Source organism: Heterocephalus glaber, unplaced genomic scaffold (assembly GCF_053883595.1).
Source record: "Heterocephalus glaber isolate CG9 unplaced genomic scaffold, H.glaber_assembly_v1.0 deba00000818, whole genome shotgun sequence".
NCBI classification, from domain to species: Eukaryota; Metazoa; Chordata; class Mammalia; order Rodentia; family Bathyergidae; genus Heterocephalus; species Heterocephalus glaber.
In genome coordinates this window covers 14,460,327-14,480,918 of record NW_028258164.1, presented here as the reverse complement: position 1 = coordinate 14,480,918, position 20,592 = coordinate 14,460,327, and the positions used below count along the sequence as shown (strand labels likewise).

At 44.3% G+C, this 20,592-nt stretch overlaps 1 protein-coding gene across 2 annotated transcripts in view; it reads left to right on the top strand.

Annotated features, from left to right (window-relative positions):
- Positions 1–353: 353 nt before the first annotated feature.
- Positions 354–20,592, top strand: part of Rheb (Ras homolog, mTORC1 binding) — a 41,984-nt gene continuing 21,745 nt past the window's right edge. The window contains exon 1 of one of the 2 annotated variants that reach the window (XM_021240822.2): positions 354–820. In XM_021240822.2, the coding sequence (XP_021096481.1) occupies positions 769–820 (52 nt within the window). In that variant the 5' untranslated portion in view covers positions 354–768. The remainder of the gene's footprint in view (positions 821–20,592) is intronic. The other variant, XM_004860364.4, reaches the window with a different exon arrangement.

Below are 20,592 nucleotides of genomic sequence, written 5' to 3'. Positions count from 1 at the left end.
TGGGCTGGCGCGAATCCGCCAACCGCTCGGCATCCAGCCACTCGCCGCGTCTCCCGCCTCTTGCCCCGCCCCACGCCTCGCTTCGACCAATCACCGGGCAACTATTTCTGCTCTCCCGCTCACCCCTACCTTCGGACAGCTAGAGGCACTCCAACCTAGCTGGCGCCTAGCGGCTCTATTGCAGCCGGGATATATTTTTAGCTCTCCTAGCAAGCACCCGGCTCCTGGCTCCGCCTCCTGGTCTCCCCCAATGGGAGACGGAATTTCCGTTGCGTCACCGCGCGGGCAGGTGAGAACTGTCCAATCAGCGTTCGAGGAGAGCTGGCGTCATTAAAAAGCGGCGGAAGGAGGTGGGAGGGTCATGACGCAGCGAGTTTCTGTCGTGACTTTCCGGGGGCAGTTTGGCGTCCCCTCTTTTTCCCTTTAAAGTAAAACGTGTCCTCGACGCACCCTGGTCCCTACCGCACGCATCTGGGGGGCGGCCGAGGCGGCGGGAGGGGCCGAGCTGACGGGCGGGCCGGCGCGCTGGGTCACGTGGGTGTGTTGTGGGGGGAGGGGCGCGGCCGCGCGGTAGGTTCTGGGCGGTTGGGCGCGCGAGCGATCGAGCGAGCAAGGGAGAAGGAGCGAAGGTATCCGTGTCCGTCGCCGTCGCCGCCGCCGCCCCTGCTCTGTATGCGGCTCTGCCCCGGCGCGGCCGCCGCCGATCGCAGCAGCAGCCGCCGCCGCCGCGGTTGATGTGGTTGGGCCGGGGCTGAGGAGGTCGCCAAGATGCCGCAGTCGAAGTCCCGGAAGATCGCTATCCTGGGCTACCGGTCTGTGGGTGAGTGGCGCGGCGGGGCGCGGCCTCCAGGCGCTTCTAGGGTCGGGGTCTCATCTGGGCGTCCTGGGCTCCGGGACGCGGCCAGGCTGGAGAAGTTTGGAGCCGGCCCGGCCATGTGGCGGGTAGGCGCGTTTCGTAACCACCATCTTGCGCGGAGGCGGCGGCTCCGGGCGGGCGGCAATCGGGGCGCGGCGGCAGCGGGCAGCGAGGGCTGCACCTGTCCCCGCGCGATCGGCGCCCGCGATTCATCGCTCCCTTGGATTAAATAAAATCCGCGGGGGTCCAACAAAGTCCTTGCGGCATCCGAGACTCTTTCCTTGGGGGTGAAGTTTAGCCTTTTAGAGTACTGGGGGCTGCAAAGGGCGTCGGGCATCAGGGCAATTTTCCTACCCGAGAAGCTTAGAACAGCCCCTCACCCCCATAGACCTTTGGAAGCCGACTCGAGAACTGCCCGGCAGCCAAAATAGGAAGGGAGAAAAAAAGACATCTCTGAATGCCCTGTGCCCTATTTTTCTCCGGGAGGAAATAAGGTCAGGTACTTGAAACCAGGCTGTACAAGTAATTCAAAAGTCTCCCCCCCCACACACACAACGGTTGACACACATTTGAAACTCTAACTGGCAGTTGGCTCTTTGCAGATTAGAGGTGGGGTGTGGGGGTGACAGGGTGTCAGAAAAGGAGTTTTCTGTGTAGCCCGGGAGGAGACAATTGAACTTAACCCTGCTTTTGGGTGAGGCTTTAGTGTCTTTTAGCAACAGAAGCCTGGAGAAGTCACGTTCGTGTTTTTGTGCTGTTTTCAAGAAGTTACTAACGCAGAGGTGCTCTTGACCACCGGGCGGGGGTTGAGGGCCCTAGGGATTGCAGAACGAGGTGACGGTAGCTGCTAGAGAAAGCTTGAAAGCTGCTGCTGGCCATTGGATGGCCTCCCCAGCACGCGCTCTCTTCTACTTTTCTTCGCCCGTGCCGGGGTCTGTGCTCTTTGACCAGCGCCCACGTTGCGTACCCGTCCTTCCCTGTCGCTTCCTCAAGTGCTGGGGGAACTTGGGGTCATCAGGCAGGGAGAGGCTTGTTTGAGGTACGGGATTCCAATAGGGGTTATTTTTGCGTGGTTTGGTCAAGTTAGAGTGGGATTGTAGTCGGATTCTTGAAGTAACTGCATCAAGTCGAGCCTTTTAATGTTCCTAACAGTCCACTTCCCAGATGCCAGAATGGACCCCGATTCAACTTTTCTTGGTGGTCACCGTGGTGTTGCTTCCCTCTGTTCTCTATTTCCACCTCTGCATTTTCAAGAGGACCACGTCATGCTCTGTCTGATCAGATACACAGCGCCAGCTAATTGTAGGTAATATAGGCCTTGAATGATCAGGTTGCAGGTGACAAGTACCTGCGCCACCAGATTCAACCTGGGCAGTGTCCTGGAGTTCCTTTCTTTACTACTTGAAAATTTTGAAATAAAGATTCTTATCTCTTTAGCTAGAAAGTGTTTTTGTCACTTTTGTTAAAGAAGTTACTCTTGTCTGCTATAAATCCGTTCTTTTCTCTTCCTCTAATCAGCATCCTCTTAAAGTCCAAGGTGCGACCCAGCTACCCCTTAGCTTTTTCTTCAGTTTTATTTTAAACTGCTGTTTGGTAAATGCTGTGCTAATTTAGCTTGCAGAGAGATAACACAGTAACTTTTAGAACCTATTTTCTATGCCCTCTGTATTGCGTAATTAATTCTACATCCTCCATTTTTCCGTACTCATTTCAAGAATAGTAGTGGTTAACGTAAAAGACATTTTGGAGTGGTTACATTACTCCCAGAGAAATTTGAGTATCTGTTCCTAGGTTGTGATATTTCATGATGCCAAGCCCATGGTTCATATTGACTGGCAATAAATTATTGTAGAAATAGGCTCATCCAGGAACCGCACCTTCTCTAAATGTTCCCTTGATTAAATGTTTTATGCTAGTTTGATTGGAATATTTGTCATTGTGACTTTGATCATGCCACAAGCTATTTTAAAAGTTTGCTTTAGTGCTTGCTTCTGCCCCATATATACTAAAAGTTTTGCCTTTAGTTGAATCTATGAAATGCTATGGTGGTTTTACTAGTTAGTTTTCAAATTTCGTGTTACTTGGAAACATTGATAAAACAATAGGGATAATATAATTGTCAGGTAATTTATACAACTTTTTTTTGGTACCAGGGATCAAACTCAGGACCTTGGGCTTTCGAGCCAGGCGTGGTGCCACTGAGCTAAATCCCCGGCCCTAATTTGTACAACTTTATTCCCCCTGAAGTACTTTCTTTGTTTTTTAAACTGTTAAAGATTTTAAGGACGGGACACCTTAAGGAAGTGCTTTGTGCTCATTATTTTTGTGTTGGCCAAATGTACTGGTTCCCTGGTTTTCTTTTGTTCCTAATAAAGCCTAGTAGTCTCACTGTAAGAGACTACTAAATTTAATTAAGCTAAAGTAGGGTCAGGTAAACTGCCTTCAATATGGTGTATCTGTCCTTGGAGATTTAGAGGACTTGGGTAATCTAGATTACCATTAGACAATAATCAGAAGCTTGTTTATAATATATAAGCTTCTTACGTATGGTTAACAAGAGGAATGTGAGCGATTACCAGAGAAAGTGAAGCAGCTCTGTGTGGTTTGGAAAAGGCAACTCAGCAAAAGTACTCAGATGGTTAGCCTTGTCAGAATCCTGTAGGTAGTGCTGGGATACTTGATAGGAAAAGCTATCATTACCTATCTGATCATTCCCAGTAGAACACAACCAAATTGTATTCTAATTTTAAGTTATCCTGTCCCTTTCTGACACATTCCATTGGGAAAATTGACAGGTAAAAATACACTTGGCATGTATAAAATCTGTCAGTGTGTAAAATTGTGTCTGTAGGTACTTAGAACATTTTAATCATTGTGTACCTGTGGGTGGGGGTGGTCCTATAGTGGCTACTTTGTTGTTTTTAGCAAAACATTTATTGGTACATTTTAGGTATACGTAATGATAACATTCATCATAGGGAAATTGTACCAGTGCGTGATTTATCTTGCTTCTTTTTTTCCCCATCCCCCCCATACGTACAAAAATTGTTTCCATTTTTTCCTTCAGTTTTCTCTTTTTCCCTTGTCCCTTCTTTCCCTCCCCCCTCGCTACTTTGTATTGAAGCATAAAATTCCTTTTTGTTTGGTCTTATTTATTGTTCTGCACAAGAAAATAATGAGAGCTCACCTTGTGATTATGACTTTCCAGTGCCATATGTTATTTGGATGTCCATGTTGGTTTTATCTGCCCGTACTGACCTTCATTGCCACAAAAAGAAACCCCATACTCATTAGCAGCCACTCTGCCTCTTCCTTTCTCCTAAACCCTGGCAGCCAGTAATCTGCTTTATTTCTATAGATTTACTTATTCTGGACATTTCCTCTGAATTGAACCATATTTGTGTTATTTGTGACTGAAATCTTTCACTTTAGCATAATATTTTCATGCTTCATCCACTTTGTAGCATGTGTCAGTACTTATTCCTGTTTGTGGCCAAATAATATTCTGTCATGTAAGTTTAGCATGTTTTACCATAGTGTTTATTCATTTATCAGTTGGATACATGAGTTGCTTCTGTCTTTTGGCTACCAGAACAATGGTGTCATGAGTATTCCTGTACAAACTTTTACATAGGCATGTTTTCATTTCTCTTGGTTGTATTTCTAGGAGTGGAATTACTTGGTCATATGGTAGCTCTGTTTAGTGTTGTGAGGAACTGTCAAGCTTTTCCAAAGCAGGTGCCCACATTCCAACCAACAGTATATGAAGGTTTAATTTTTTTTCACACCCTCACCAATACTTGTTATAGTCTGTCCTTTAGTTTTAGCTGCTCTAGTGGGCATGGAGTATTATTTGTGTATGATTTGCAAATAATTTTTCCCACCTGTGGGTACCTTTTTCTCCTTGGTCTGGGACTCCAACCCAGGCCCTCACACGTGCTAGACCAGCACTCTACCACTGAGCTACATTCCTATGCCCTTTTCATTTTCTTGATGGTGGCCTTAGAAACAAGAAGTTAATTTTGAAATGTATTTTACCTTTTTTGTCACTTGTGCTTTGGTGTCACATCTAGCAAACCATTGCCTAATCCAAGGCCAAGTAGATTTATACTGTTTTCTTTCAGATGTTTGTATTCTTTGTTGTTTTAGGTTAGGGGTTTGTTTTGTTTTGTTTGCCCCTTTCCTGTCCCTTGCTATACTGGGGATGGAACCCAGGGCCTTCACGCTGAGCCGCTTCCCCAGTCCTTTTTACTTTTTAAAATTCTGAGACAGGGCCTCACTTAGCCACCAAGTTGCTCTGGGTAGACTGGAACTTGCAGTCATCCTGCCTTAGCCTCCCAGAGTGCTTTGATTACAGGAATAGATGACTATGCCTGGCCTACTCTTTGCTCTTGCATTTAGCTCTATGATCTGTTGGAAATTAGTATTTAGTGGGAGAAAAGGGTACATTTTCATTCTTTTGCATGTTGTCCCAGTCCACTGTTACAAGACTCTCTTAATTGAATTTTCCTGTGGGAAATCAGATGATCATAGATTTAAGGGCTTATTTCAGGACTCCCATTCCATTGATCTGTATCATCGTCCTTATGTCACAGTCTTGATCACAGTACTTTTTTTTTTTTTTTTTTGGTACCAGAGATTGAACTCGGGTTCTTGCGCTTGCACAGCAGGCAGTGAAACCACTGAGCTAAATCCCCGGCCCAAACAGTGTTGGAAGACATTTATTACCTAATTTTTTTTTTTTTTTTTGGTACTGGGGATTGAACTCAGGACCTTGGGCTTGTGAGGCAGGCTGTGGACCCACTGAGCTAAGTTCCCTGGCCCTGTTTTATGGGTTTTAAAGACTTTTTTAATAACCAACTTTAAAAACAGACCATTCTTGGAGCCCAAGATTTAGCTCAGTGATTCCGCCACCTGTCTCGCAAGCACAAGGACCCAAGTTCGATCCATGGTACCAAAAAAAAACCAAACAGACCATTCTCATAACTGCTTCTGAATTCACTGTTACAGTATGTTATGTTAATGAAATGTAAGATTAAAATCCAGCCCACACAGGTGTGTAGTGAAAGACAGGTGAGTGTTTTAAAGGCTTTTACAGAAAACTGGATATTCTTTGATTTTCGCCAATATTCATACGTGATAACTTCTTGAAGCTAGTTGTGGTGTGTGCAGTCAGAGTGGACGGATTTGTCCTCTCTTACATTAGACTGCACAGCTCAGCTTTGCACTTGGTTGGAATGGATCTTCTGCCCTTGTCTGATTTTGTAACATCATAGTTTGGTCATTCTGTTATGCAAATATTCCAGATACTGATAACTGACACCACCAATCTTAGATATAGCCTAAGGATCAGGATGATTTTTAAAGCTTTCCCAAATTCTAATATTCCTCCTTCAGAGTTCCATTTCTACTTTTGGTGATGTGCTAATGTTCTTACTTGAATTGACAGTCTCATTTCTTTTTTCTTTTTTTTTTTTTTTTGTACTGGGGATCGATCGAACTCAGGACCTTGCGCTTGTGAGGGAGGTGGAGGAACCACTGAGCTAAATCCTTAGCCCAAATTTCCAAATTTAATAAATTTCTTTCATTTCAAAGAAAAAAAATCTGCCAGTTACCCGTACTTGAAATGATAGTTTGTTGTTACCTTTGCAGGTAAGGACGATGCTGTGATAGAATTGCTAAGGCAAACCACTTTGCAAACAGTTGCCCAAGTGCCTTTTCTTGGAGGCTGCCTTGGTGCTTCAGTATTCATAGGAATAGAGTAGCAGAATACTAAAGAGATACACCCAGGGGTCAAGATTCAGTACACTTAATCGTTTTTTACTGCTTTCTCAAGGGTGTTAAGTAAGAGTGGACCCCCCCCCCACCTTCTGTGAGTGCCTGGTAGTGAAGAATAAAATGACTTACTCCCCAGTCATACCCGCTGTCTTGATTCATGCCAAGGGATGCCAAGCTAGCAGTTTATCCACACCAAGTCTGTGCCTCTGTACAAATGTGTCAGGAAGGCACGTGATGTCTTAGTATTGTTATGAAAATAGGTTCGACCTCATGGAATCTTGTTCAGGGCCCCTCCAGAGGGCTGTGCGCCACATATCTGAGAGTGTGGAGCTGTGGTCTGCCAAGGTCTTATTCCTGCTTGTCTCTCAGAGCAGAAAGAGAACAGCAGAGTCCTAGATACTGCTGAAGGGAGGCCCCATAGCATTGTCAAACGCAAGGATGGTGAGGCAGAAAGACTTGGCAGGACTGAGAACGGAAGGAAGCTGGGGGTGGTGAGAACATGATGAAGTGGGCGTGGGAAGTGAAGTTGGAAAGGTAGGCACTGCGAGGTGCAGGGCTTTGCAGGAACTCTGGGAATAGTTCGTTCTTGGTGCATAGTAAGCAGCGAATTACAAAAGCACTGGAAAGTCAGGCATCTGCATCCCATCTATTTGGTGTCGGGTTGGGGTACACTTTGGGGTGTATTGTGGTCTTTGGACTTGGAGTTAGTGAGTGAGGCTTATGAAGACTGCTAAACTTGCTAAGGCTGGCAGTGTGCCGAGACTCCTACACTAGTAATGTCCCTTTTACATACAAGTGCCAGGATGAAAGCCGGGAGAGGTAGCTAAATAAGAGCAACAACCTTATTGCAAAACGACCAGCAGCCTCCTTTTCTTGTGATTCTGGAAGTCATAAATGTACAGCACTTAGAGTCCAGAATAATAAGTTAATGGCTTTAATATCACCTGTGAGTACTGTATGTAGTTATTTCAGTCAATCAGATTTGAACTTGGACATGATTGTGCAAGCAAAAGTATTGTGAAATCTTTGGTGATCACGCTTGAAAGAACCTTTACTCTCTCTTTTTTTTTTTTTGAAGATGGCCTCACTGTGTGGTTCAGGCTGGTCTTGAACTAACTGTGTAACCTGGGCCAGCCTTGAGCTCACGGTGATCCTCCTGCCTCCCTGGGTCCTGGGATTACAGGCCTGCACCACCACACCTGGCAAAACCTTTACTCTTAGTTCTAGCTCATTATGAAGTACCAAATTAGCTTTTAACAACTGAGAGTTGTGATACTTACAGAATACCTTAAAGTCACATTGCTAACCAGACTGCTGGTTACTTTTACCATGAATTGCTTGATTGACTTAGAATTATATTTAATATCACAAACATAAAGGACCTAAAATACTATTTTAGTGTTTTAATATTCTTGAATGTATATGGGGCATCAAATAAAAAAGAATTCCTTGTGGGACATTGGAATTTTAAATTTAAATTGGTATTAGTTTAGAACAGAAAGCCCCAGAAGCCTTTGTATATTGCCCTGTGGGTTAGTTAAAGCAGGATATTTTTGGGGGTTTTTTGGGTTTTTTTGTACTGGGGGTTGAACTTGGGACCTTGCACTTGTGAGGGAGGTGGAGGAACCACTGAGCTAAATCCTTAGCCCAAATTTCCAAATTTAATTCTTTTGGGGGGGGGGTACCAGGGATCAAACTTGGGACCTTCCGTTTGCAAGGCAGGCAGTGGAACCACTGAGCTAAATCCCCTGCTTAAAGCAGGATATTTAAGGGTGCTAATGAATTGACTCCTCAATGTCCTGCTTAGGGGATTTTTGTTTTGTTGTGTTTGTTTGATTGAGACAGGGTCTCTGTGTAGTTCAGACTGGGCTTGAACTCACTATGTAGCTTAGGCTGGGACTTACGGCAGTCCTGTCTCAGCCTGCCTCCTGAGTGCTGGGATTACTGGCATGCACCACCACACCAGCTCTTTTTTTTTGAGACAGGGTCTTGCTATGTATCCCAGGCTGACCTTGAACTGGAAGTGATCCTTCTGCCTCAGCCTTCCGAGTGCTGGGACTGCGGGTGTGCACCAGCACGCCTGGCGATTGCTTGGCTTTAAATAATACATAGTTATTATATGTCTTGATTGATACAGTTGAGTCACCTCTCCATCATTTCTCTTTCTGTTGTACTTGTTTGCAGAAAGACAACTCGGGGGCTTTTGAAACAGAAATTGGTACTTTAACAAAAATACATAATCTTGTTCTTTTCAAGATTAAGAGTTGAATTTTTTTTTCCATTAAGTTTATTGGTACATTGTAGGTATACAATACAGTTACATTCATCATTGGGATCTTGTACCTTTACATGATGTGTTTTGGTTCTTATTTTTTCTCCCTTCACCCCCTCTACCCTTCCCTATTTACAAAGACTTTTTTCCATTTTTTCCTTTTCTCATATTTTTTCTTTTCCCTACTCCTCCCACTTCCCCTACTCCTTTAGACCTTTTCGTCCTATTTCACATTATCAATTATACATTTTTAAGGTTTTTTTGTGGGGAGGGGTACCGGGGATCAAACTTGGGACCTTGTGCTTGCGTGGCAGGTGGCAGAACCACAGAGCTAAATCCCCGGCCCATCAGTTATACATTTTGAACCTTATTTACACTTTTAGTTTTTCACACTATTTGGTATTTACACATGTGTGCCCTGTTTATTTCACTTAAGAGTATGGCCTCAATGTGCATCCATTTAGCTGTAACTGTCTCTAGTTTCTCCTTCTTTATGGATGAGTAGTACTCCATTTTATAGAAAAACCACATCTTTAAAGAGTTGAATGTTAACTATGGGATGGTGTAGTAAATTATTTGAACAAAGGATGTAACTGCTGGTTTACAGTACGTATATATAGTTTATAAAATGAAAATGCTTTTCTGAGATTTGTGTGTCTTACATATAAATGTATCTGGATGATGCTTTGCTGGTTTTAAAATATAAATCACCTTTGAAATTTATCTTAAAGAGATATAGCTTCTCTTTGTGGGTCATGATTTGTGTGAATGACCGAGTAAAATATAAATGACAGAAACTCATTTGAGAAAATAGGCGAGAGACTGTTAGAGAAGGGGAAGGGAATGGAGAGAAGGAGGTTGAGGTCATGGGCTGAGAATAAAGTGCACCACATGCACATACAGGTGGCCAGACAGGCCTGGAGGTTTGTGCACCTGGCAGGCACTGATAAAGGAAAGTTCCCAGTGATGGCTGGTCTCTGAGGTATGAGGCAAGTGGGAAAACAGTGAACTTTCCTTCCAGTCCCTCTGCGGAAACTCCCAAATGTGATGTGGGGGAATTTCTCCCCTGCCTGTGTGACCTTATGTGCACAAGGGCGGCATGCCTGGCTCTGGCACGTGAGAGCTGCGCAGAGGTGTTGGACCAGAGCACACCAAGGTGCTCGTGGAGAGAAAGCCACAGAGCAAGTGTATGAATGGAATTCCACCCTGTACCAGGCACGGAGCATGTACATTCAGGCCAGGGCATTCATGACCATTCATGACCTTTGCCCCACGGAGCTTCAGCCCAATGAGCAAGCCACAGGAAATAGTTATGACTGCGGTACTAACAGTAACGTTTGGTGTTTTCGAAGATTTTACTGATGTGGTGGTACATGTTAAATACTATGGCAAGGCCACCACTTGAACACTGGCAGTGGCATACAGAGCTGGCACTTTAGCCAGGTGCTGCAAAATTATTTAAATACAATTAGGATAAGTGCTTAGAGGTCAAAAAACCATGCCCATGAGCGAGAGTGGGGGCTTGTCACCAAAGACAGTGTGGCTCCCTTCTAGGGAATGAGGACAGGACAAGGTATAAATGGCAGGGACATGGGGACTGACCTGTGTGCTCACAGTCTGTCAAAAGCAGACCTGAAGAAAAAAAAAAAAAGCAGATCTGGAGGCCCTGTTAAAGTTTTAGACTTTTTGTTTTAGAAATAGTGGCAAGTCAATGAAGGCTTTTTTTTTTTTTTTGGTACCCGGGCTTGAACTCTTGTCCTTGCGCTTGTGCAGCAGGCAGCGAAACCACTGAGCTGAATCCTTGGCCCAGTGAAGGCTTTTGAGGATCAAGTAAGATGATAATCTCACCAGGGATTGGCAGGCTATTTCTGCTGAAGTCTGGTTAGTAAATGGCCCCGGCTTTGCAGGCCAAGTGGCATCTGTTGTAAGTCCTGTACTCACCTTTGCCACAAGGCAAAAGCTGCTGAAGTCAGCCACCTCTGAAAGGCTGGGTTGGTACTGTGCCAGGGAAACTTCATTCAGGAATATAACACTGGAATTGCATCTGATTTTCTTGTGTCACAAAGTACTATTGATTTTCCCCCTAACCATTTAAAGATAGAAGAAAAAAGACCACTGTTAGCTCCTAGGCTACACAAAAACAAGCAGACTTACCCCTGAACCATGGTTTGCTCACCCTGCCTCCCATCCTGCAGGAGACCCTCTTCAAAGTGTGGGGTGGTAGAAGGTGGAAGTGGGAAGACCAGCCAGGGCATCATGGTCAGGGTGTGGTTGGTGAGGCATGGGAGGAGGACACGCTTATCCAGACAGCCTTTGTGGTATGGGAGCTGTAACCTGTAGACTTCTAGTGTATGTGGGCAGTGTCACCACTGACTACAGTGAGAACTGGTAGGGTAGTGCTGTGGTTAGGGGGTAGACTGGCATCATTTATGCGCTGGCCAGATCCCCACACCTGCCTTGCTTCCTCGTTGCAGAGGCCTTAGCCGTGACCTATACATTTCCTGTGGTCCTACAGACAAATGGCAGTCCCTGCAAATCGATTCTGATGGTCTGCTACTCCTGGGTCCTCCTGTCACCCATAGGTATGACTTAGCGTTCCCACTCCTTGCAGGGTTGCTTCCTTCCTGCCTGGTGGACAGATTAGGAGATGAGCACTTACACTCACAGTGCCCACTCTTGAGTGGCATGGGCGCCGAGGGCCCCATCTTAACTACAGGCTGTGTTCGTCCTTCCTGTTTGGGAGGAGGGGACTTGAGCTCTGTATCTAAACCTCTTCATTCTGCACAAATGAGTGAATACATTTTATAGTAACATATTTCATCCTTAACCTAACCTTGTTTCTAGATGAGCAGTGTCCTAAAAAGTTGCATTGTACACAGAATGACAGAATGGGCCTGTCTTCATTTTTAAAATATTTATTTATTTTTGGAGACAGGGTCTCGCTATGTAGTTCAGGCTGCCCTTGAACTCAGTGTAGCCCAGGCTGGCTTCAAACTCAGAGTGATTCTCTTGCCTCAGCCTCCCAGAGAGTGCTGGGATATCTTCAGGTTTTTAGATCTCTTTCTGTGCAAGTCTGCCTAGAGCTAAATGTATACCTACGTAGGAAGACATGTTTATACAAATAGGATGTTCTTTTTTCTTTAAGCCTGTAGTATAGAGCAGTATTGTCCAATAGAAATGAAATGAAAGTCATGTGTAACTTTAGATTTTTCTAGTAGTCCTGTTAAAGAACAGGTGAAATTAGCACATTTAACTTGCCCTAAGATGTTCAAAATACTATCATTTCGACATGTAATGAATATTGTTGACATTTTTAATACTAAATTCTGAAAGTCTTGTGTATATTTTTACACCACGACCCATCTCAGGGCTAGGGCCCCCCCCCCTTTTTTTTGGTACTGGGGATCGAACTCAGGTCCTTGAGCTTGCGAGGCAGACAGCGGAACCACCGAGCTAAATCCCCAGCCAGGGCTAGCCACATTTTGGCTGCTCACTGTTCCTGTGTGGCTTCTGCTGGTATTGGACAGCACAGCTACACCGCAGAATATACAGCCTGTATGGATTTTTAAGAACTTTTGAAGAAATGATTTTTTTTTTTTTGCGCAATGGAGAATCAAACTCAGGACCTTGCACATGCAAGGCAGGTGCGGTGCCGCTGAGCTAAATCCCCAGCCCTGATCTTTATATGTTGAACCATGCAAGTGGACTGAGAAATATGCTTTATTTTATCTCTTATTTCCAGTACTGTATTTTGTTATTGCTAGCTTTAATCCTAAATTTCCTGCTCTTTAATATATTAAAGATTGTGTTATACTTGAGGATTTGTCTTGTTGCTTTCCCCTAGCTCTTTCTCATCCTCACCCTCATCGTTACCTTTCTGTGCAGTTTTGGCCCAAATCTAAGAAAATTCATTCTTTGTTACCAGACATTGAATTTTCTGTAGTTTATCAGGCCTATTCTATTTGGTTTGGCTACGCTTTACCTTAGAGTCATCATAGAGCAGTGAATGTCCTATTTAAAATGTCTTTAGCAAAAAGTACCATGGTCCTCCTGGGTGGCACTTTCTTTCAACCCTACCAGTGAAAAAAATTCATTTATGTAACTCATTCATGTTAAAATGTGTTTGAGGGAAATTCCTTATTTTCCTCAGTGGAATATTTTCTGGTAGCATAGTGTGCCAGGCAGCAGTGGTAGATACAGTATTTGAGTGGGGAATGCTTTTATGAACCAGTTTTACTTATTCTGCTCGTCTTTGTGGTAATAACAATTGCACCTTAAAAAACAAAACAATTGCATGTTAATTTTTTCCCCTTTTCTCTTCTACCATCCCCCCCACACACACGGGGATCGAACTCAGGACCTTGTACTTGTGAGACAAACGTGGTGCCACTGAGCTAAATCCACAGCCCTCCGCCATCTTTTTTTTTTTTTTTTTTTTTTTGGTACCAGGGATTAAACTTGGGACCTTGCATTTGTGAGGCAAGTGGCAGCACCACTGAGCTAAATCCCTCCCCCCATCCACCATCTATTTTTCCCTCATCTTTTTTGTGTGTGTGGTATCGGGGATCGAACTCAGGACCTTGTGCTTGCAAGGCAGGCAGTGGCACCACTGAGCTAAATCCCCAGCCCCTCCACCATCTACTTTTAAAATTGGGGAATGGGTGTGAGAAAGAACAAGATGATGTCAACCCTGCTTAATTCATAGGAACAAGTGAGATGATTGATGTGAAAATATTTTGTAAAGTCTTAACACAGCATCTCACTTGAAGATTCTGTTAAACAATGGAAGTTTGTATGCCCTGGTCTGCCTCTAGGGCTCTATGGAGATGAGTGTTCATGTTGGAATAGAGTGGCACTTTGCCAAAACACACAGGAGCTTTGTATGTACCCTCTGTTAGGAGTAGGATGAGAGGGCTGGGGATTTAGCTCAGTGGTTCCGCTGCCTGCCTCACAAGTGCAAGGTCCTGAGTTCGATCCCTGGTACCAAAAAAAAAAGAGAGTAGGATGTAAGTCAGGCATGGCAGTATATGCCTGTGACCCCAGCACTTGGGAGGCTGAGGCAGGAGGGTTGTGTGAGTTTGAGGCCAGCCTTGGCCAGCTAGTGAGTTCAAGGTCACCCTGAACTACACAGTGATACCCTGTCAAAAAAACAAGAGTAGGATGCGGAGGGAGGGGTATTTCTTTATTATGCACCTTTAGTGACCCTGATGTATGTACACATCACCTCTTCCTCTCAAAAGGCAGCAACCACCAGCCTTACCATGGACAGAGCTACACTTTCCTTTGCTGATGTGAGTGCATATAATTGTAGTTTTGTTTTGTTTTGTGCTGGGAATCTAACTCAGGACCTTCTGCTTGCCAGGCAGGAGTGATGCCGCTGAGCTACATCCCAGGCCCTAGTGCATGTAATTGTTAAACATGCAACTAGCATTGTGAGCAATAGAGAAGCTTTTTTTGCATTTCAGTGTTCTTCCAGCTCTTTTAACAGTGATGGTGTATTTAGATTCCAATCCAGATGAATCTGTAGTCTTTTCTGCCCATTTGTTTATCCAGCTGTGGATTTTGGGGCAGTTTTTGCTATTTAATCACTGTTGGCAGGAACATTTATATATGTCTTTGTGGATAGTCATTTCTTCTTGGTAAATCCCTAGCATTGAGATTGCTGGATCACATACATGTCAACTGTATGCTTTGTGAGAAACTATAAAGCTGCTTCCCAAAACATTTGTATCATTTTACACTTTCACCCACAATGAATGAGCAAGGTGGCTGCGCATTCTGCACTCCCACCAGCAGTGGGTGAGGGTATCAGTTGCCCTGTGTCCTCAACGGCACTGTATGGCCACTTTTTTGAGACAGGGTCTCACTATGTAGTCCAGGCTGGCTTCATACTTTGAGATAGAGAGCTTAACTTCAGGGACCCAGCCTGGATGCATACATCATCTTGAGTTAACATCCTAAACCTTTACCTACTGTTCCTCTTTCTTTTTTTTTTTTTTTTGGTACCAGGCATCAAACTCGGGTCCTTGCGCTTTCGAGGCAGGCGCCGGAACCACTGAGCTAAACCCCTGGCCCAAAACTTTTTATGGTTTTTTTATTTTTATTTTTTTTGGTACCAGGGATTGAACTCGGGACCTTGTACTGGTGAGGCAGGCGGCAGAACCACTGAGCCAAATCCCCAGCCCTGCTGTTCCTATTTCTACCAATTATGATGTTTCTGAAACCAGGGTGTATCCTAAGTTTGATTCACTGTATACCACCATCCACTGGCCCACAAACTGCCATTATCAGACCATGCTTCCTATAATAAATGAATTCCGAGAAATGGGGTATGATGGTTGTCACATGGTAAATACTTTTTGCCCTGTGCAGATTGTCAGAATTACTCCATTATTTACTTGAAATGTATGCTCATCTATATTTTACCTCAAATACTAGGAACAAGACTTTTTTCAAAAGATACCTAGGTTTCTTGATGGCTGTTTTTCCTCAGTAATGGAGTTCTTCATGAGTTTGCAAATGTGAGGCTCAGGTTTGTTTTGGGGTTATTTTCCTTGCTTCCTCTGTCCTCCTCCCATCTGTATTTGTCATCAGGCCAGCAGGTCTCTAGTGGGACTGTGCTTGGTTCCTGGGTGGGAGTGTGTGACATGTCCTGCCCCCTGTGCCGTTCTGTGCCATTCTGACCCCATACACTTGAGACATGTGGCCCCAGGCTTGGACAGTGAGTGTTTCCTTGGAGTTTCCAGTTCTGGCATCTTCCTGTGGAGATCACTCAGATCAGTTCCTGGAAGGCAACACTGATGCCTCTTCTTTTACGAAGACCTAAAGGTTCTTGGAGAATTTTACTCCTAGATTTGGTCATTGGGTGTAGAGTCAGAGTGATAGGTAAAGTTCTTTAAAGCAGAGAAGTGGCTAAAGATGCCTATCTGTGAAATACAAATTTATCAAATACAAGAGGAACAATTTGAATGCTCTTTGAGAAAATACACATTTTTCAATTCTGTAACACAATACAGTAATCAATTAGGATGTGAATACTAAGGAAAGTTATTAACTTACATAGTAGGGAGACCTGAGACTGTGTGGTCAGTCAGCTCAAGAGCACAGTTCTTTTCTTCTTTTCCTGCCATCTTTGCTGTGGCTTTTAGGTGGTGGTTCCTAAACTATGTGGCATACAGGGTCACCTAGAGAGCTTCGAAAAGTCCCTTTGCCCAGCCTGCTCCCCATACCAATTAGACCAGAATCACCAGGGGTGAGATCCAGGCCCTAGTAGTTTCTGAAACTCCCTAGGTGATTGTTGGGTGCATCTGATCTTAGGAACTGGTTTATTAAACTGTAGTTTAGCTTCTCTGAGTGTCCTCTAAAGATCAGCACCCTCAGCAAGCTTGGTAGAAACATGAACTCCATGCCTCACCTCAGATATGCAGGCCTGAGTGAACTCTGTTCTCTAACACTGGGAAGCACTGCTTTGGAATACAGATATTCCTCATTTAACAACTGTTTGGACTTAAAGCCCACTGCTCAGACTTATGATGCAGTCTCTTTCTTTGTACTGTTCCATACATTTCTTGTTTATAGAGCCCCAATGTCTTTTTTTTTTTTTTACACAGTACACCTTGTTTATATAATACCGTAATGTTTGCTGATTGTACAGCACAGTACTATAGTTTTATGTTCTACATAAAATGTTATACATTACAGTACTGCATGTAAAGATTATGCAAATGAAAGCAAAGTCATCAAGTCAGAGTTTCCTTTGCCCATTTCTTTTGTCCATCCTGTATACAATTTACAGTTCCTCATTTAGCAACCAAGTCAATTAACGACCTGGTCGCAGGAACAGAACTCGGTCATTAAACGAGGAATATCTGTACAGGCTTTCAAACTTGACTGTAGATTGGAGTCCAGTACTGGAGAGGAAAAAAATACTAAAGCACAGTTTCTGCCTCTAGAAATTCTGATTTATTGGGAATGCTGGGGTGTTACTCAGAATCTAGGTTTGGCTACTGCATTTCCATAATACTTAACGAGTTCATTTGGTTCCTGTGTTTTCTGTAAATGGGTAGTTAAGATATAGCAGTTTGTTCAGATTTGGGTTTCTCCCCCCTACCCTAAACTGTCTAGTGTTTTATCCAAACATACTTAAAGTCTGGTTTTGCGGGGCGGAGAACAGGGTGGTCTCTGTAGTTTGGGCTGGCCTTGTACTCACTGTGTAGTCCAGGCTGGCCTTAAACTCACAGCGATCCTTGTGCTTCTGCCTTCCGAGTGCTGGGATTACAGGTGTGCACCACCATGCCCAGCTAGTCTGATTATTTTTGTGATATTAGTAGCTGCTGGAAAAAAAATAGCTGCTGATCATAAGTGCTTAGATAACATTTGTTCACTCGGGGTTCGTTTGTTTGTTTGTTTCGGTACTGGGGATCAAACGTGGGACCTTGCGCTTTCAAGGCAGGAGGAAGAACCACAGCTAAATCCCCGGCCCTTGTTCATTAGTTTTTAAAACCATGGTAATTGTTTAAGTTGTATCCTTTTGGTTACAAGAAATGGATACCCAGTTTTTCCCATGTATTTCATTTATTGTGCTTATTTCCGTGTATTTCTCCCATTGTAATCTTATCTAGGAAGGGTTTCTGTCTGTTCAGTGATGTATCCGAGTGCCTAGAATTGTGCTTGCCTCCCATGTCAGAGCTGCCTAACATATTTAAGTAGATGAATGAATTAGCCCATAGTCTGAGCTCTAAAAATTTGGAATTAAAGTGCAACGAATTGTTACCAAGCAAGGAACTGTAAAAATATAGCTGGTAGGAGGTAGAAGTGGGAGAAAGGTTGCGGAGCTAATCTTGTTTTACAAACGCAGTCTTTCTGTCTCTGAAGAAACTAGGAGTAAAGGTTTAAGTGAACACAGAAGGCATTTAGCTGCAAAGGAATTGGAGAGTGAACCATCCACATGACCCGTGTGTGGAGATGTCATAGGTTAGCCCTGAAGAGATGGGTACCCAGAAGTCACATTTTGCCTCTGGCCAATAGTTTTTCAATGGCATCCTTACATTTGTATTCTTTCAGTTCTATCCTGCAGGTTTAATTGATGTTTGATTTCTTTTGTAAGGTTAAAGAGCTGCTTCTCTTACTTAATTGTCTCCAGGGCTTTATCTGTTTATCTGACCTCTGGCTTAAGTCTTCTCAAGCCAGAATCTGCACACTTCTTGTCAAGTGTTGTGGTCAGTTTCTTGGAGGACGCACAGGTGTGCGTTTAATGTGGGTTAGTGGAGTGTAGCCAGAAGCGGCTGAGATGATTTCTGTAGGCTGCAGTCATCTTCATGTCAAGCATGTGGAGACAGGGTTATAACAAGCCACATGGACTGGAGTAAACCAGTAGAGAAACTGCCTAGAACTATTTCAGGAGAAGGAGATAATAGAGGAGACTGGGAGGGAATAGGTAGAGAAAGTGTGATAGAACTTCTGTGGGAGTTTGATATGCTGGCCTCTCCCTTTGAGCCAGGAGCAGTCGTGTCTGGTGGCCTGAATCTCTTGGCTCAGGCTTCATACCCTGCATCTGATGCACACGGGCCCTGACCCAGAGGGCATGGAGGAATGCACTGGCAGCCAGGAGCTGGAGAGAGTCTCCCTGCTTCCTCTGCGCTTTTGGCTTGATTTAATTATGGCTGCATCTCTAGACTGCCTTCTGTTAGGTGAACTTTAAATGTTTACCATTTGAGCTGCTGGTGGGAGCTGGAATATTAGGGAACACCCCAGATGCTGAGGAGGTAGGTGCTAATAGTTGGATTTTTTTGTTGCAGTGAAACCTTAAATTTTACTGTGTGGCAAAATGCCACCCTCTAGAGCTTCTCACTCAGGAGACCTGGATGGACTTTATACTTTGCATTTACAGCAAGTACCTGGGTGCTAGGCTACTGGGCACACACCAAGCACTCAGAACTACTTGAGGAGGAAGAAGGGGAGCCACAGAGGATCCCAGCAGAGACGGGGCAAGAAGGAAAGGAATGGCAGAGCTTGTTAATGATCACCTATCCACAAAGCTGTGACCTCTCCAGTTGAGCAACAGGCTCACAATAGCAGTTGATTAGATTAAGATCATAGAGGTTTAGTGGAGGGCTTAAAGAAAGGAAATGGAAGCTTCTGATTAAAAATTAGTGGGAAAGGATTTATCTTGGGGCCTAAGTACAGAAGGAAGTGAAACCTGTGGAGACTAGAGATTGAGGGCCACGGTTTGCAGTAGTGGATCTCTAACCTTTTGACTGCAGCCCTTCCTAAGAAATACATTTTACATTGCTACTCAGCCATAGATGGGTGTGTAACTGAGAAAGAGGATTCATGACACCTTTATTTGCAGTCCAGGTTGGTGTTTCTATTTCTTAAAAAACAGTGTGAGAGGCCTGGGGATTTAGCTCTGATTCCGCTGCCTGCCTCACAAGCTCAAGGTCCTGAGTTCAATGCCCACTACCAAAAAACCAAAAAAACCTGTGGGTCATGGCTTAGTAAGTTGATCTCATGACCCAGTGGCTCACAGACCCTGGTTTGAAAACATTGCTTCAGAGCCAGTCTGGGTATGGTGCCGAGGGTGACCCGGGCCTGCTAGTTGAGTGGGAGGCACCCAGGTGGGAGCACAGCAGCAGTGTGTTCCTGGTGCATTCAGGAATGGGTTGCCAGAGTATCTGGGATGAAGATTGCTAGGGCAAGACCTCGGAGCTTTGAGGCTGTCATTAGGTCGCTTGGGCTGTGGACAGCAGAGTCCTTTCAAGCAGCATTAAAGAGTTTGGGGGTGGAGCTAGGTGAGGGCAGCTCAGCGGTAGACCTTGTGTTTAATGTGCATGAGGCCTTCATCTTCCATAGTGTAAACACAGATGGAAAAACCCTGGTCAGGCCATTTTATCATTGCAAAAACCACGATAATGCTATTTTTACCTGGTAAAAGTTTATAAGAGTTTTTTAAGTAATTTGTGTGGTTTTTAAAGTTGGAGTTCAAATTTTTGTTTTGGAGGAAGAGTATTTAGAAGTTAATCATGGGAGTTGAGATGTCTTCTTTTCCCATCTTTTATGAGCAGCGCATCAAATGAGTGCTTTTTCTATTTCTATGCATTGTGCACAACCCTGGGCAGGTGCTGCTTTTCTGTTTATTTCTGGTCACTCTTGGGTTGTTTCATATAACATTTTTCGAGAGTTGATCTGGAGATTGAGATTCTCCTCAGGTTGTACAGACTTGAAGCCTTTGAGAGCGCAGTTGTTGCTGAATGAATCATCCTCAGAAATAGCTAGTGTTGCAGAGTCAGTTTGCTAGAGACCGAAGCCAAAGTAAATGTATGAAATTCTGAGGGCACTGTAACAGGTGATCACTGTAAAGGACATGATTTGCTGCAGGTCAGCAATGCTCATAGTAGATGCGGAAAGACTGTTTGCACCACTTGCGCAGAGACGACCCCAAAGACAGGGCCCTGAAAGAGGATGGTGGAGTTTGTTTATGCAGATCCTCATTCCACGGTGGCTTGTAAAAATTTCAGTGCCAGCTGTCCAGTAATCCCACTTTTAGTGAACATAGCAGAAAACTGCCTCATCGGGTCATTGAGTACAGCCTTCCTGTCCCTTCTTAATTTCAGTAATTAATGATTTGCTCTTAGGAGAGAGCCAAGGGAAACTTGGTTTTAGTTCAGTCCCACTTCTGCTAATGAGT